At 52.6% G+C, this 16996-nt stretch overlaps 7 protein-coding genes across 7 annotated transcripts in view; 5 read left to right on the top strand and 2 right to left on the bottom strand.

The window, feature by feature from the left end:
• Window positions 1-1076: 1076 nt before the first annotated feature.
• Window positions 1077-2888, top strand: NEUTE1DRAFT_120442 (uncharacterized protein; the record flags this gene model as incomplete). Its single annotated transcript, XM_009850234.1, has 5 exons — window positions 1077-1394; window positions 1470-1617; window positions 1687-1897; window positions 1950-2823; window positions 2877-2888. 5 exons carry the CDS (start codon window positions 1077-1079, stop codon window positions 2886-2888), a joined length of 1563 nt encoding a protein of 520 aa, XP_009848536.1.
• Window positions 2889-3353: 465 nt separating this feature from the next.
• NEUTE1DRAFT_58863 (uncharacterized protein) lies at window positions 3354-4940 on the bottom strand (the record flags this gene model as incomplete). Its single annotated transcript, XM_009849086.1, has 2 exons — window positions 3354-4496; window positions 4565-4940. 2 exons carry the CDS (start codon window positions 4938-4940, stop codon window positions 3601-3603), a joined length of 1272 nt encoding a protein of 423 aa, XP_009847388.1.
• Window positions 4941-6913: 1973 nt separating this feature from the next.
• NEUTE1DRAFT_58860 (uncharacterized protein) lies at window positions 6914-7877 on the top strand (the record flags this gene model as incomplete). Its single annotated transcript, XM_009849085.1, has 1 exon — window positions 6914-7877. The coding sequence occupies one exon, from the start codon at window positions 6990-6992 to the stop codon at window positions 7728-7730; it is 741 nt and encodes a 246-aa protein (XP_009847387.1).
• A 626-nt stretch (window positions 7878-8503) lies between these two features.
• NEUTE1DRAFT_128072 (uncharacterized protein) lies at window positions 8504-10224 on the top strand (the record flags this gene model as incomplete). The annotated part of the gene is made up of 3 exons (XM_009850233.1): window positions 8504-8840; window positions 8931-9900; window positions 9981-10224. The coding sequence occupies 3 exons, from the start codon at window positions 8504-8506 to the stop codon at window positions 9985-9987; spliced, it is 1314 nt and encodes a 437-aa protein (XP_009848535.1).
• A 1024-nt stretch (window positions 10225-11248) lies between these two features.
• On the top strand, window positions 11249-12841 carry NEUTE1DRAFT_98596 (uncharacterized protein; the record flags this gene model as incomplete). The annotated part of the gene is made up of 3 exons (XM_009850232.1): window positions 11249-11357; window positions 11439-12309; window positions 12652-12841. 3 exons carry the CDS (start codon window positions 11249-11251, stop codon window positions 12839-12841), a joined length of 1170 nt encoding a protein of 389 aa, XP_009848534.1.
• Window positions 12842-13140: 299 nt separating this feature from the next.
• NEUTE1DRAFT_135431 (uncharacterized protein) lies at window positions 13141-13881 on the top strand (the record flags this gene model as incomplete). Its single annotated transcript, XM_009850231.1, has 1 exon — window positions 13141-13881. The coding sequence occupies one exon, from the start codon at window positions 13141-13143 to the stop codon at window positions 13879-13881; it is 741 nt and encodes a 246-aa protein (XP_009848533.1).
• A 102-nt stretch (window positions 13882-13983) lies between these two features.
• The window catches only part of NEUTE1DRAFT_77530 (uncharacterized protein), a gene marked incomplete at both ends in the record, with an annotated part of 7555 nt that continues 4542 nt past the window's right edge, over window positions 13984-16996 (bottom strand). The window contains 2 exons of the mRNA XM_009850230.1: window positions 13984-15584; window positions 16124-16808. Of these exons, the coding sequence (XP_009848532.1) occupies window positions 14182-15584; window positions 16124-16808 (2088 nt within the window). The remainder of the gene's footprint in view (window positions 15585-16123; window positions 16809-16996) is intronic.

The following is a 16996-nucleotide window of genomic DNA, read 5'->3' as shown; positions in this document are numbered from 1 at the left end:
CAGGCTCCAAATCTCCGGATCCACTGAGTGGCCCGTGTGTCAGTCCCAACAATGCGCGTATGTGTACAGTGCACGTGACTTGGTCAGGAACCGCTGCCAATGTTTGGTGGAGATCTGCCGGCAGCCCTGACAGAGAGTGGGGTTTTTGTTTCACAGCCGACGACAGAACACGACGGGTTCCTCTTTGACTTTTCTTGCTCTCTGCCAATTCACGCCAATGCGAATTCTGTACTCACCTATCCCATCCACCCACCCTCTTTGTAGTGTACGTACCATCCTACGAAGCTGAAATGGAACGGCCGAATGCGACCATCAAAAGCACCGGTGCTACATATAACGGGATAGCACTACGGACAACACCGAGAAATCAGGAAATCGGGAACCGGAGATGATGGACCAGTGTGGAGGACGATCTCCCATCCAGGTACACACTATGGACCAGGGCATGACAGCTTCAAACAGGGGCACGACAATGGGCGGACGACGTGGAGACTTGGAAGGGTCAAGGGCCCGGATGCCGGGATGCGGAAAGCAGAAATTGGAATTTCCATAAAAGCACTGGGAAAAGAAGGAGAGACGGGGCAAGAGACTTCACACTTCACAGTCGTCATCATCGACACAGACCTTAAACCTTTAAACGCCAACTCCCCCACACAAACATCCACATCCCCTTTTCCTCCTTTCGGTCTAGATTTTTCATCATACCAGTTTCATCATACACTTTTCTTTTTCACTTCCTTAGATTATCTCCTATTTCATCTTAATTGTCCTGACCCCATGCCATTCGTTTGATCTCAAGGGGCTCTCCTACTCGGTCTTTTCCCAAAGAATTTCCATATCATCGACCACCCGGTTCAACACCTACGATAAGTACCATCTGCGGATTCCAGCAACAACATATCTGGGCCTACATTGGATAGGACCATTGTGTCGACAGCTATTTCACATTTCCCTATCTGGAGGATTCGAGTGAAATTGGTCACCACTTCCCCCGGATTCCGACATATATCCGTCTCGTCTCTTCCCTCCCGGTTCCTGTGGGTACCACCTCTCTTGGACTACTAGGTATCCCACACATGGCGACAATTCAGCCGCCTCGAAGCAGTCTCCCGGCCGGGGCTGAGCCTCCAGCACCCCCTTCAGCCAGACTAGACTCTTCCGACTCTCACACCATCACATCCACAATGGCCGGCGACGACGGTCAGATAGACCCTGCCCAACGACTACCGGACCAACAACACTTCAATGGCAGCACCGAGAAGCCCCGGCTGCCACGGCTATCCATCGAGACCCTTCCTGAGCTGGACGCGATCCCCACGCTCATGTCGCCTCGTCACAACACCATGAACCCCTTCCGGCGGGTACACAACCCTCTAGAGATCGATGACTACTTTGTATGTCTCACCATATTCACCCCTTCCTTATTCACTTCTCAAAGCACTACTAACATAACCCTTTCACGATTCCAGACTGGCCCTCGAGACACCCAAAAGCACTCAAAATGGCCTCTCTTCATGCAGATGCACGGCAGTATCCTGCCCAAGATGATGCTACCACTCCTCGGAGTCGGCGCCTGGACCACTATGCTCACTGTGATTAACTTTAAAGTGACAAACTGTGCGTTGCAACTGTCCCCTTTGCCTATCCTGTCTCGATCCCAAGCGGAAGCTAACATTCCGTCCCCAGTGGGTATCCACAACATCCTTCTGACGGTCCTCGGTTTTGTGGTTGGTATGGGTCTGTCTTTCCGCAGCTCCACTGCATACGAGCGCTATTCAGAGGGTCGCCGTTACTGGGCTTCGTTGCTCCTGGCGTGTCAGACTCTTGGTCGTGTCTACTGGGTGCATGCCAAAGAGCGGGAAGGCGAGCTAGGGAAGAAGGACGTTTTGGCCAAGCTGTAAGTCAAAAGTATTTCCGATCCGCAAGTTTCATTGCTAACGTGTTCCCAGAACTGTGCTGAACCTCCTGGTCGCCTTCTCTGTGGCTCTCAAGCACCGCCTCCGCTTCGAGCCTTACACCTGTTACGATGACATCTCCCACCTCGTTGCTCACCTTGACACCTTTGCCCAGCGCGCCACCGAGGAGGAGCCGGATAAGACCCTCAAGTCCCTCCAACCACCCGGCTTCTTCAAGGCAGTTGGCGAGTACATTGGTGTTAGCTTCGCCGCCTCCAACCCGCGCAAGGTGATTAAGAAGGCATCTCGCCCGCTTGGCAACCTCCCCCTCGAAATCCTTTGTTACCTCGCCACCTACACGGACGAGCTGATCGCCAACGGTCAGCTGCCCGTGCCCATGCAGCAAACGCTTGCTTACAACAACATGGCGATCCTGAACGACGTCCTGGTGGGTACCGACCGTGTGCTGTCCACCCCGCTCCCCATCGCCTACGCCATCGCCATTGCGCAAATCACCTGGGTCTACATCCTCCTTCTTCCCTTCCAGCTACTGCCCACGCTCAACTGGATCACGATTCCGGCCACCATCGCAGCGGCCTACATCATTCTGGGCCTGCTCATGATTGGCAGGGAGATTGAGAACCCGTTTGGTCGGGACGTCAACGACTTGCCGCTGGAATCGTACTGCGCGCAGGTTGCCGAGGATATGGACATCATTGCCTGCCAGAAGAAGAGGACGACGAATGCCGACTGGATTGAGAATATCGACAACAAGCCGCTGTGGCCGCTGTCGAACTCGGGCTGGCAGGTCTGGATGAATCGCGGAGAGGACGTGATTCGCGAGGCGGTCCACCAGAAGCTGGAGAGCAACTTTGAGACGAGAAAGGAGTTGGACAAGTTGCAGAGCGAGATGAGCCTGATGGACAAGGTGAGGAGGATGAGCAAGGCGACGGGATGCAATGTATGACTTGATTTTGGCAGCGAGTTGTCTGAGTTGGTGGTGTTATTGAGAAGGGAAGCGAGCGAGAGTGAATTTTTCAAATTGTCAAAAAGGGAAGCGAGCGGGTTGTTGTTATTATTGTTGGACTTTCGGTTTTGTTTCCTTTCTTTTGTCTTTTGTCATTTCTTGTTTTTTTCTTCGTTTCCGGCGTACATGACTTGGCCGGACTTGATTTGGGATCTCTTTTTACATTCATGGGTTATGGATCGGTCTTCAAAATGGGGGCATGCAGTGCGGTCTTCCCACGGTTATCAAAAAAGGTTGGGATGGCTGCGGTGTCTTCAAAAGTTGGATGATCTGCTTTTTGGTTCACTTGATCCGATAGAGTCGGATGGCGACACATGGCATGCGTAGAATGATGGAGGAAACAAAGGCATGCAGACATCTATGTTTTGATTTTTTTTTTTTGTTCTTTTTTTTTTTGGATACCACAGCTTGGATAGATACCCCAGGCTTTGAAACTTTTGGATACCTATTCAAGGAATAATTAAGCGGAGGAGACATGATTTGGTACAGATACAGAGAGACTCAACTCAGAATGCAAAAAAACCATATACTCTCTCATCGTTTATCATTCTATCGTATGTCTTGATCATTTCTGCCATGTGATATCATGCCTCATAAATTCGTAACGCTCGATGCAATCATAACAAAGTCGTGACAAGGAAAACAAAACATAACGTTAGCTCAGAGAAAAGAAACGTACTACCTCGTAACATCCCTCACATCCCCATCTTCCGCATACTCCCCAATCGAGTGTTTCTCCCCCACATGATCCACGAGACTTTCCTCCCTCTTACAAACCGTATCCCTCTCCCGATACTTTGAGCACAGGCAACACGCAAATCCGCCCCCTTCCCGATGACACTTGACGAAAAACCTCGTCGTCAACAGATAACTCCTGTACTCCACATCTTCTTGACCCGTCCGCTCGTTGTGCGTCACGACTTCCTTATCGACCCTCCACGGTCCCCGCTGCACGACTTCGACGGGGTCGAACAAGTGCGCGTGGCAGTCGGGGCAGACGCCCGAGGAAGCCAGTGAGGAGTCCAGCGGTTGCCCGGATTGTTGCAGGTACGTGGCGTATTGGCAGTAGATGGAGTTGTGGTAGGTTAGTTGCTTGGGGATTCCATTTGATGAGTGCAGCGAAGGGGAGCGCGAGTGGGAGTGAGACTGGGAGTGGGAGTGGTGCGAGTGGGCGACGGAGCCTCCGGTGCCGCGTGTGCCGCGGGTGCGAGTGTGGGTGGTGGTGGGGTGGTAGGAGGTGTCGTAGTCACCGGTGTTGTAGTAGTCTCGGAGGGAAGGGGTCGAGGAGGTGCGCCGGACAGGAGCGATGGGGCGGCTTTGGCTTCGGTTGGAACGGTAGGATGGGGCTGGACGGGGTCCTGGAGCGGGAAGAGCCCGGTCTATGGGGGCGGATTGGAGAAGACGCTGGTACTGGTCGCGGAGAGCGCGCATGCTGCCTTCCCGGGCAAACTCAGAGGCGTTGTAGAGCTTGCGGATGTCTGGGGGCTCGCCGGTGTAGAGGGCTTCTTCAAGCATTTTGATGACGGTGCCTTGGAGGGTGATGATTTGGCCTTGAAGTTGGGTTTGGGCGAGCACTTGATGATGATGTCAGTACGACTGTATCTTCTTGCTGAAAGGTCATGAAGGTGATGTGGAAGCTTACAGTCACCCTGAGCAAACTGAGGCCCCATCCTTGAGTAAAGCTGATCATACTGCCCTTGAACCAGCGGACCGCCACGCCGAAGGGAGTCTCTTAGATCTTCTTCGTCTCCCTCCCTTTGGTTTCTATGTCGAGAATTATGGCGCTCCTCGACCTCGGACTTGCTCTTCACAGCCTCATCCAGTCGCTCTTCCAGCTCCTTGATCCTTCGGTTTTGGCCCCTGTCCATCTTGCGCTGTCTCCGTTGCCTTCTGGCTTCCCCAACACGATCGAACAGGTTTACGCCGGTGGTGAAGGTGCCGGCAATGGTAGATATGAGGGTTGCGAGGATGAAGCTTTGCTTGATCCTCCTATCGTCGATTGCTCCTGCAGCCTCCATCTTGCTGAAGTTGTGGTGGTGGTGGTGTTGGTTGTTTGAGGTTGGGTTACGGTTTGGGAAAGAATGCGCTCGTAGGTAGAGAGCTCACAAAGAGGTTATGAGATATTTAAGAGATATCGTCGTGGGTTGGGGTTCAACTTGAGGGATCTTCCTTTTGCGAGCTTGGATTCCAGTTAAGTAAGCCTTCTTGGCGCTCTTTTGAGACGTCTTGGGAGTCCCGAGAGCCCGGCTTTTAGAGTTGTGACATGAAAGTCTCGCAAGATCTGCAGGTCGAGGCATCATAGTGAAGGTGAGGGAGGGTATCGGCATGGGATCAAGCTTTAACAAAACTTAATTGGGTTTCTATCCAATAGTTCCTGTGTGCTGGCATGCACAGCTGCGTAATGGTGCCTTCGGGTTACTCCATGGAGCTTTCTCACGAGACGTTTGGTGAGAAAACGGGTGTTTTTTTGGACTTGCAGCGATGTGAGCCAAGGAAAAGATGCCGTTCCTGAGTGCAAAGACAGCGGTGAGTGGTCCAGTGACGTCAGACCCGCCGGGGCTTCTTCGGCACTCCAACAGTGTACACTACATATCGACAACACCATCTACCAGTAAACTCCAGTGATCCCCTTCCGCGTCTAAATTATCGTCGGTTGGGCTTGATTGAAATGAACCTTCATTTTCGGGCGATTGGAAGGATTTCTTTCTTTTGATATACCTTGTAATCTTGACTGCCGAGAACCAATCGATCTTTCCGATTGTGTGCATAAAGGGTCCTTCTTGCGCTGTCACTTGATGCCTTACAAAACACCGCTCTTTAAACGCTTTCCCGTCTCCAGGTCTGCAAAGCACTGCATCATTCGAAATGGTACCTACCTATATTTGTTTCCTGCCGCCCTGTGGTGATCATCAGTGTTTGTCAATCACGGCCATCGGCATCTAATGACGCCCATCAAAATGTTAGTACCGGATCTTGTGGAGTCTGTTCGCCGGGCGGGGGTAAGCCTTGTTAATGAAGTCGGTTCCGGTTGTATTACGAGCAATAAGATATCTTCACGATGGCTTCATCTGAGACAGAATACACAGTCCACAAGGTCTTCCAAGGCTTCTTGATTGATTAATAATGACATCTGATGGCACACACGGAACAAGACACCATCACCCCCCTCAACGATGACTCTCTCCCGCACTAACACTTACAACCCCGCGCTCCCGTTCCTATCACCGAATGTAACGCCCGAGCGAGCTCCAACTCCATTGTAACATTGGATCCCCTCTCCAGGAACCCACCCGTCATTGAGGGCAGCGTCGTCATTGTCAGCTTACGCAAGCCACGGTGTAGCACAGGCTCCAGAATGTGATGGCGTAAATGGAGATGCGATAAACACTCAGGAACCAGCTTGTAAGAATGCTATGGTCGAGTACCATAGTTGTTTGCTCGTAATGGGAAAGGACTTGGGTTGGTCTCGGGCAGATATGCGCGTCGCTCGCTGAAGGGTTCCGCAACGGCAGGCTTGAGTGCGCCTCTAAAACCCCGACCTGCACTCTATCCGGTCTCTATCCCAGAGAGAGCAAACATTGACCTTCACAACCAGATACAAACTTCGAACGAGCCAGGGCCTCCCCTGGATATGAAATTCAACACCAAACGGATCATAGCGAGCCCGGCTGTATACAGCCTCCTAGGTTGATAGATGTAAAAAGTTATACCACTTTCAACCCCTTGGGATCTCCAAATGAATGCCCCGTCACGCCACTTAGGACTAAGTGAATTGCAGCGTCTCCGACGTCGCCGAGCACAACCGAGCTAACTTGCATGTCGGCTGAACCTTTGACACATTCACGCATAACCACCATGAGCAGTCATCATTTATCGTAGATCACTTGACCACCTTCAGAAGAGCTTCGCTACAGGTAGGTATTTAGACCACCTTTTCCTTGCTCAACTCCCAAGTTTTCACTTACCCTGTTGCTAAATAGCACCTCCTCATCAGCGCCCCCCCGCCGAGACGCCCTTCACCACCACAATCACTTTTAGCGCCACAAACACTACATCTCACCATCAAAATGTCTACCGGCAACTTCAAGTTCGAGGCTAAGGGTCACAACTGGGTCCAAAACGACGTTTGGACCGCCGTCGACGGCTACACCATGGGCCAGCTCCACCCCTCCAGCAAGCCCAACGCCTCAGCCCTTCAAAACGCCCTTGATGCCTCTAAAGCCGCCGGCCTGCCTGACATCTCGGCCTCTCCGGCTCAGAGCAAGTTCATGGCTCTCCAGTGCCGCGTCCTGGGCGTCACGCACGCCCTTGAGGTCGGCACTTTGGGCGGCTACTCGGCCATCTGGCTCGCCAGCGAGAACCCGCAAATGAAGCTTACCACTGTGGAGTTTGACCCCCACCACGTTGAGGTGGCGCGCAAGAACATTGAGTACGCGGGTTTGTCGGACAGGATCGAGGTTATTCAAGGATCAGGATTGGAGGTGTTGAACCAGCTGAAGAAGGAAATTGAGGAGGGCAAGAGGCCCAAGTTCGGTTTCTTCTTTATCGATGCCGATAAGCCAAATAACCTCAACTACTTCAACTTGGCGGTGGAAATGGCGCTGCCCAAGGCCATGATTTGCGTGGACAACGTGGTGCGTGGAGGCAGGTTGATTGATCAGAGCTTGACAGAGCCCAGGGAGACGGCGGGCAGGATTCTGGTAGAGGGAGTGGCCAAGGACCCGAGGGTTGAGTCGGTGGTCATGCAGACTGTGGGCGAGAAGAGCTACGATGGATGTCTTTGGGCTATCTTGAAGACAGATGCTTGAAATACCTATAATTGGGAGTTGAAGTCTACGATGTAATGAGTCATGACAGTGGTGGGGGACTTGGAAGCGTGCAGGTCCAATATTGATCAAGCACTCGATTAAATAGTGTGCTGCAATGAGAAGGAACAATTTGAGATCGCCTTGAAATTTCCTGGAGCTCAAATCAATAAAGTGGTCGTAGGTGGGATGAAGCAAGATGTCGTACTCCCCAGATTTCGAATCGCCCACCTTTTTCCCCTTGGCGCAGAGTTGAAAGTCGACGTGCTCCTTGTTTATTGTTAGTGCCACGAAAAGGGGCTTCGTTGTCAAAGTACCTCGTTGCTTGGTGCAGAGCGCAGTGCGTGTGTCACTAACAATTTTCCATCAGGCCTCGCTGCTGTGTTTCCTAAACGCTTAGGGCAGAAGTAAGGTATGATGTACCTCGCTCGGTTCTTGCCTGCCGTCGGGTGCGGCAGGACGGAGACTGGTACACAGCTCAGAGCGGCGGGCAGGCTCCTCTCTCCAGCAGGGCACCCATGTCGCGCGCCCCCGTAGCGTCCACCATCCCCTGAAGAGCCGCCGTTCAGGTGGCACTAGTCGGGGCGCTCAACACCTAGGTACAGCACACGCAGGTAGTGTGTGTGTGTGTGTGTAGACGCGGGTTCCTGTTCCCGCCCGCCCGCCGCCTTTGACATTGAAACTTGCCCGCCCGTGTCAGGTCTGCCGTCGCCGCCCGTCGCCAACTCGACTTGCAACTTTCAATCATTATTTTCTTCCCCCGACGACCCGTCACGATGCTGTCCGGGATCCTCATCTTCAACCAAAAGGGCGAGAACCTCATCTTCCGAGCCTTCCGCAATGACTGCCGCCCACGACTGGCGGACGTGTTCCGCATCCAGGTCATCAGCAACGCCCAGGTCCGATCCCCTATCTTGACTCTCGGCAGCACCACCTTCAGCCATGTCAAGCACGAGAACATCTACCTGGTCGCCATCACCCGTAGTAACGCCAATGCCGCCTTGGTCTTTGAGTTTCTCTACCGCTTGATCCAGCTGGGCCGCGGCTACTTTGGCAAATTTGACGAGGAGGCCGTCAAGAACAACTTTGTCCTGGTCTACGAGCTCCTGGATGGTATGTCCCTCCTACGGTAGCCCCCTTTTTGGTGTTTCTAGATGGCGGCTTGCAACTAACCTCAACTCCGTGTCTGCGGCGCCCTTGCAGAAATCATCGACTTTGGATATCCCCAAAACACCGAGACCGACACTCTCAAGATGTACATCACGACCGAAGGCGTCAAGTCTGAGCGCGCCGTCGAGGACTCCGCCAAGATCACCATGCAAGCTACTGGCGCTTTATCCTGGCGCAAGGCCGATGTCAAGTACCGCAAGAACGAAGCCTTTGTCGACGTAATCGAAGATGTCAACCTGCTCATGAGCGCAACCGGCTCCGTCCTGCGCGCCGACGTCAACGGCCAGATCATCATGCGCGCCTACCTCAGCGGCACGCCCGAGTGCAAGTTCGGTCTCAACGATCGCCTCCTACTCGACCAGGACGGACTCATGAGCCTGCCCAGCGGCAACAGGATGGGAAGCAAGGCGACCAAGGCCGCGGCCGGCAGCGTCACGCTCGAAGATTGCCAGTTCCACCAGTGCGTCAAGCTGGGCAAGTTTGACAGTGACCGCATCATCAGCTTCATCCCGCCCGACGGCGAGTTCGAGCTGATGAGGTACCGCGCAACCGAGAACGTCAACCTGCCGTTCAAGGTGCACGCCATTGTCAACGAGGTGGGCAAGACAAAGGTGGAATACAGCATCGGTGTGCGCGCCAACTTTGGATCCAAGCTATTTGCGACCAACGTGGTCGTCAAGATTCCCACGCCGCTCAACACGGCCAGGATCACGGAGCGCTGTACCCAGGGCAAGGCCAAGTACGAGCCGTCCGAGAACGTGATTGTGTGGAAGATTGGTCGCTTTGCTGGACAGAGCGAGTTTGTGCTGAGCGCCGAGGCCGAGCTTACTAGCATGACGAACCAGAAGGCTTGGAGCAGGCCGCCACTCAGCATGAATTTTAGCCTGCTGATGTTTACCAGCTCCGGCTTGCTGGTTCGCTATCTCAAGGTGTTCGAGAAGAGCAACTACTCGAGTGTGAAGTGGGTGAGGTATATGACAAGGGCAGGAAGCTACGAGATTAGGTATGTTGCCGTTCTTTTTTTCTCTGATTTCTTTGCTGGTTCCTTTACCAGCGCAATGCATTTCGCTAACACTTTCACAGATTCTAAATAATTGTATAATACATAATGGCGTGCGCCACCGACTACAAACCCTATCCGGTTAATGCACGGGCCATCCTACCACCTACGGCATATAATAGCACGGCGTCTGGGCGTTACTAGTTACACGAAGGAAAGCATCAGGCGATTGATACCAGAGTAATAAAATCAACTTATACAAGGAGATGTCCCAAAGGGGGAACAAGGGTCACAACAACGTTACGACGAGCACACAATGACGAAAAGCTCTTTGCCAGTGTATGGGACAGGCACGATAATACGTGGCACGCGTGGCAGTGAGCTATAGGATATGGGGCCTTGCGATATGGGGAGTTCAACTTCAAGCGATAGGATGTGTCGCCAATCAGCTTTGTACTATGAAACTACCAGATCATGGGTGCTGGTGAAGGGAATGGTCTGGAACAGCACCAGGGGAATGGCTCGTCCGATGATAGAAAGAGACATGGTAAAACTGTTTTGAACTCATCTCCTGTTGTCCTGTTTTACGATCGAGCATGGCTGAAACGGGAATGTGCTTACATAGTGACAGGTCTAGTGACAGGTCCATCGGGAGGCCTGGTACCGATAACCTTGGACTGGAGGCGGCCACCTACTTAGCACCCAGGACCTTGCGAACCAACGAACTTGAACTCCGGATTTTTCTGCGCTTTTTGGTCCATCGAGCCGTGGCTCATTCTTCGCAACTCTAGAGGTACCTAGGACTAAATCTACTCGCTTGGTTTTGCCTCTCTAGGCAACACTTTAGAAGATAGTGATTCAGTCTTACGGACACGATGCAGCCCTGCCAGCTTGTCAGTGTCAGTTAGTGTTCACCATCATTGTTTCTGACTCGATAGTTCCCGTCATTCCAGCTTCCACCGTGTGACGAAAGACAGGCTGTTGTTTTGTTCCGTCTCGGTCTGAGCGCTTGCGTCTCGTCGATGTGTTATCGATCAAGCGCCAACGGATGTACCAAGTATGACGACGCGGAAAGGACGAAGCGTACTTGTCCCAAAGTCACCATCACGACTACTAGGACCAGACAGGTAGGTAGAAAAGGTGAGGAAGGCGGCCGTCTTTCCGCAGCGTCGACGGTCTGGTTTGGCATTCTCCAAATCTTGAACTGGATCGCGTTTAATGTGCGTCGTCGTCGTCGTTGCTGAGTGCCGTGAAAGATATCAACCCCATCCGCATCTTTCTCGCATCCTTTTCTCTGGGTCTCGTTCCTCCCCTTGGCCTTTTTCCCAATATCCCCTCACTTGAAAAAACAATGGGCAACGATACGTTGAGCCTCCTGTTGCTGAGGCTGTTCTTGGTTCTTTCGGCATTGGTTGCGTTGGCTGCTGCACAATCAGGGACGGATTGTAATCCCATCAAGAGTAGGTTTAGGTGGACGCTTACATGAGATACTTTCAGAACTAGACCGCTGACGTATGAGAGGGTGCTATGTCATATCACAGCCTCTGGCTGCCCTGTGGATATAGGTCTTACCAACAATCCATATGGCGTCGATTTTACCAAAGGAACAATGGACCAGCCTTCTTGGACGTCCGTAGGCGCCGGCTCCGTTACCTACACCTCCCAGGGTGCCGTCCTCACTCTCTCCAATAAGGGAGATGCACCCACCATCTCCACAAACTGGTATATCTTCTTTGGCCGCGTCGAGGTGCTCATGCGTGCAGCTCCGGGGACGGGTATCGTCAGCAGCGTGGTGCTTGGGAGCGATGACGGAGACGAAATTGACTGGGAATTGATTGGCGGCAACGACGACGAAGTGCAGACCAACTATTTTGGCAAGGGGAACGTGACCTTGTATAACCGCGGCGGGAATTCAGCAGTGCACGATGTGCAAGGAACGAGACACAACTATACGATCGACTGGCAAATTGGTCAATTGACGTGGTACGTGGATGGAAAGGCGGTTCGCACGCTCAAGGAAGAGGATGCGGTCGGAGGGCTGAACTATCCGCAGACGCCCATGAAGCTGAGAATAGGCTCGTGGGCTGGAGGTGACCCGGATAATGCGCCGGGGACAATTGCATGGGCGGGGGGTGTGACGGACTATACCAAGGGGCCGTTCACGATGTATGTTGAGAGGGTGTCGGTGACGAATCAGTATCCGGCGGCGAGCTATTCATATGGCGACATGTCGGGAAACTGGGATAGTATTGTTCTGAAGAAGGATGGCGCTGCCGATGGACATCAGATGAAAGAGGGCATCGTCAAGGAAGATGGGTCGACTGGAGTTGCTTCTGCCACCAACTCCTCGTCGTCGTCGTCGTCGTCGTCGCCGTCATCAAGCCAGAGCAGCCCTACCCTATACTACCTATCGTCTGCCACTATGGGAAGAGGAGATGGTTACGTAGTCAGACGTCTGTTCAAGGTCGGGGGCGGGTTGGTGCTCTTGCCTTTCATTCTTTATTATGTCCTCTGAACCGCGATGGACAAGTCCTGAGTCAGACTAAACGAAATAGGATCAAACACGGAAGCAACTAACCTTTCTGGCCGGTCTACAGTACTGTACCTAGGTAGTGCCAACACGGTTTTGTTCGCTCCTTCCATTTTGACCCGCGTCATCGGCTCTGAGTGGCACGGACCAGCGTCGGCCTCTTCACTTCACTTCACTTCACTTCACTTCACTTGTTGTTTTGTTTGTCGCTTTTGGGTTCTTAGTTTCCCCCTCGCCAAAGCACTCGACCTTCACTTCCATCCCCGCCGCCCACCATCCTTTCCTCCTCCTCTTACGTCCACCCACCCGCCTTCCTCTTCTCAAGCAACCACAAGTGCACGCGCAACGTCAGAAGGCCACCTCAGTATCACGAGCTCGCCTGAGCAAGGCGCATCACGGGACGTAACGAGGTGAATATATTCCATTTATCTCGAGTCCTTCTGGTGGTTCTCACTTTTGCTAACGCGCGCGCGGCAGACTTCTTACATCTTCGAACCATTGTAAGGCCCAGATCGATCATAGGAGGCTTGGGGACGACCTGTAGTCTAGCGACTATTGACGGCCAGAACACTTTCATCATTTCACAATCCCACCATCTCCCCTTCACCTACTTATCACAATAAACACGTCTTCTTTTCTGCCTCTGTGCCGGTCAAGCGACTAGCATTACAAAACACCAAGAGTCAGACAGGGAACCTAACCCCACGACCAACATGTCGAGCATGACGATCGATTTCACAAAGGGATTCATCGCGCTCGTCTGCGTGGTCCTTTACGTCCTCGCCTACCTGGCTCGTCTTGTCGACAACTTCAAAAAGGGTCTTGTCTGCCAAACCCCGAACCTGCCTCTGCCCCCTTTTCTCAAGGGCTCCGAGGATCTCGAGCTCTGGGACGCGTTTCTTCTCAACTATCTCAACTTCTACGGCCTTTCAGTTCATCTCAAGGACGACGTCCGCGAGCCTCTGCTCGGACCTGCCCACGACGACTGGAAGAAGCAGAGAGCCAGAGTCAACTACATCCTGCTTAGCACCCTCACCGACCCGGATGTCATCGTCACTCTGAAGCTGTACAACTGGAACATCAGGGAGGAGGACCCCAAGGTCACGTATAATCTTGCCAAGCGCGTCTTCACCCACGGCGCTGGCAATGACAACTGCGGAAAACTCTTTAGCGACTTCGTTGCTCTCAGGAGGGATCAGTGTGGCTCCATGGGCGAGTACCTTCAGCGTCTCCAGTCTCTCAGGGACCAGCTCCATGAAGGGAGCTGGAAGTTTGACCCCGACTTTGGACTCACCACGGTCCTTGACGCTTGTGGCATGAAGGAGAACTATCCGGACTTGCATGCAAAGTTACTCGAGGAATGGACCCAGAACCGCCTCACCTGGGAGGATCTTATGAAGGATCTGAGGACGATCAACTTCCAGGAGCGCACCAAAAAGCGGTCGCTCATTTGAGAGCTTCTTTCAAAACATTTGCACGTTATCGTCAAGACTTCACATCTTTCCCAGTCGGCAAGATATCACGAGATGTTTTGAAAGTCAATGACTGTAGCCATGTCATTACAAAAGGGTATGATCTGCTCTCTATCATGAACTCTTCGCGGATAATGAAGGAATACATGTCACATCGCAGAAACTACGTCTTCTGCCGATGTTATCCAGTCCTGGCTTACAAAAATCGTTGTGGGATCTCTAGCTAGTTCTAGGGTAAATGCAATGACTCCTCTTTATTTCTCTACATCTTGTCCATCGTATTCACTCAATTAACTCCTCTCCGTGTGTTGCATCCATGGGAAGCTTTCTCCAACGGCTCACACATACTCGTCCGTCCTTAATTACTGCCAACACGTGTTTCTTTGGTTCATCCAGCATCGCCACGTCATTAAATGGGTTGACGTCGAGAATAAGTATATCGGAAGCATATCCTGGTTTGAGCTGGCCCAGAAACGACTCCTGTCCCAGCATCTTTGCCGCATTCACAGTAGCTGACTGCAAAACCTGCTTGCTCTTTAGGATGACCGACCGGATGCCAAACTCCTTTGACTGCTCTCTCGTCAAAGGTCCCAAAAGATCAGAGCCATAACACATGTTGACGCCTGCCTTTTCCGCAATTGTGAGCGACTTCAGCCCCTGCCGCAATACCTCTTCGTTTTTTCGCTGATTCTCTGGCGGCAGGAAGCCGGCATACTCATCTGATGCCATCGCATCATATGTCACTAGCGTTGGTGTTAACCATATTCCCCTCTCGGCCATGTACCGTGCCGTCGCTTCGTCAATAAGATTCCCATGTTCGATACCCTTGACACCATTGTCAACAGCATGGCGAATTGCTTTGGGCGTGTACGCATGAGCTGTCACGTAGGTTCCATAGCTCTCTGCCACATCGCAGATGGCCCGGACCTCAGCAGCCGTGAATTGCGTGTTGGTCAACCGATCCGTGGGGGAGGCAACGCCGCCTCCTACCATAATCTTGATGAAGTCCGCTCCTGTTCTCAACTGCTCTCGCGTCGCACGAATGCACTCCGGTACTCCATCACAGACCACAGCCAGTTGACCCGCTGAGCCCCCGCAGCAGCCTTCTCCTCCTCCTCCTCCTCCTCCTCCTCGGTTCTTATGGTCGTGCGCACCGCGGAGGTCACCATGGCCACCTGTCTGAGACAGGGCCCGATTACAGATGAAGAGCCGTGGCCCGGGAAAGACACCCTCTTCGATGGCCTCCTTCAAAGCAAGCGTGGCACCGCCTGTGTCACGAACGGTGGTAAATCCCCTGCTAAGCATCTGGGAGCAAACGAAGGGTTGACGAAGAAGCGAAATGGCAGGATCAGAGATAGCGGCGGTGGATGAAAGACTGAGTTCCCCTGGTACGGCACCGACATGGACATGGCAGTCGATAAGCCCAGGGCACAGAAATTTGCCTTCAAGGTCAACTTCGATTACCAGTCCCGAGTCATCTTCGCCGCGTAGATGATGAGCGAGGCTGGTAATTCTGGGATCGTTTTTCTCGATGAGCTTAATCACGCCATCTGCGATCTTGATGTTGACGTTGGAGATGATGGTCCCTTGAGCGGTATCAACGAGGTTCGCTCTCTTAAAGAGATAGGTCCTTCGTGGCGATGGTTTCCATGGTTTGATGACGATTTCCGGGATCCCTCCAAAGGCTGAGGTCCACGTTGCTTCAGATTGACTCAACATGACAGGTATGGAAATTGCTGTCTGCTCAACAGTCGAAGAGTGATGGCGATGGAATGGTGATGACGGGATTTTCATACTCGGGCTTGACACGAGCGTCGCAATGAGATCTTGTTCTTTGCAACTTCGAGGCTTGGAATAGGTACAGGCAAGGGCAAGAAGCGGGGTTGTAGCCGCGGTACAAGAGAGTCCCTGCATAGGTACATCTATCTGCATGAGATAGTGTTGTTGAGAGGGGTTGATAACCAATCATGGCAGAAATTGGGCCTGAGGCTTGTGGAGTACAGAAGGATGCATTCTCGCGATGAGATATGGTGGCGACAATCACGATGCATCAGACTTCACAAGGTAACCTGACTTCACCCTACCTATTTATCTCTCTGGAGAAACATGCCCAAAACGCTCACCAATGGATTCTGTATAACGCAAACCTAACTCTCCTGAACTGATGGGTTGGCTCATATGCCGATGCCACACCCATTTGTAACTCCCTTCGGCATCTCCTTACGACAGCCCTCATCTATATCAATGGCAGAGTCACCCGCATCACTGCCGCGATCCATATACAAAACATGTTCACCATGTTCCTCTCTGCTGGTCGACTTCTCCTGAGGCTTCGAGGGGTATGGGTGGATTGGCTCTCCGAACGAACCTCCCGAACGACTTGGTCCGCCAGGAAGCTCGTAGAAGGGGGGGAAATCATCCGGCACCAGCGGTGACTGGAGAAGAGGCAATTTCTCGCCCCCATACGTCGACTCCCCGTAGCCGTTGAACCTGACCTTCCAGGTAGTTGGGAAGGGAATCATCTCGTCCCACTCAGGGGTCATGTACGTGTCCGTTGCAGGGCATTGCAGTCTGTCGAGGTGGTACGTCTTCTTCAGCTTGTCGGCCGTCGTCAAGTCATCGGCTTCTTCGGCCTCTGCAATCTTGGCCCTCACTTGGGTCTTGATATGTTTGATACGTTGTGGTGCCATGAAGTTGGTATAAGTCGCGTATGACGAGTCGAGTCCGATCTTCTTCAAATGGCCTTGGGTGTCGTTGCCTCGTCTGAGGTCCTTGAGCTGGGCTAGGACTTTGATCATGGCGGTCAGACTGTTTTCAGCGAGGTTTTTGGGGTGGTATTCAGTGAACCTCTCGGTGAAGCTGGTGTGGTAGGTTGGCACATCGTCCTCATACTCCTGATCACCGGGGTTCTAACGAGAAGAGGTTTACCTATTAGTATAACGGTTGTCCTGGGGTTTTCGTGGTGAGGGAACTCACAATGTCACAGATGATCAGCTGATCTTTCTCCACGGTCAACACAGGCTCACTCCCCTTCACTACGCAAGTTATGCGCGCCTTGCGTAGGATGGGTAGCTTCATGCTCTCCCGTTGCGCTTTC

The sequence above is a fragment of the Neurospora tetrasperma genome (genome assembly GCF_000213175.1).
Source record: "Neurospora tetrasperma FGSC 2508 unplaced genomic scaffold NEUTE1scaffold_1, whole genome shotgun sequence".
NCBI classification, from domain to species: domain Eukaryota; kingdom Fungi; phylum Ascomycota; class Sordariomycetes; order Sordariales; family Sordariaceae; genus Neurospora; species Neurospora tetrasperma.
This window is presented reverse-complemented; position numbering and strand designations above follow the sequence as displayed.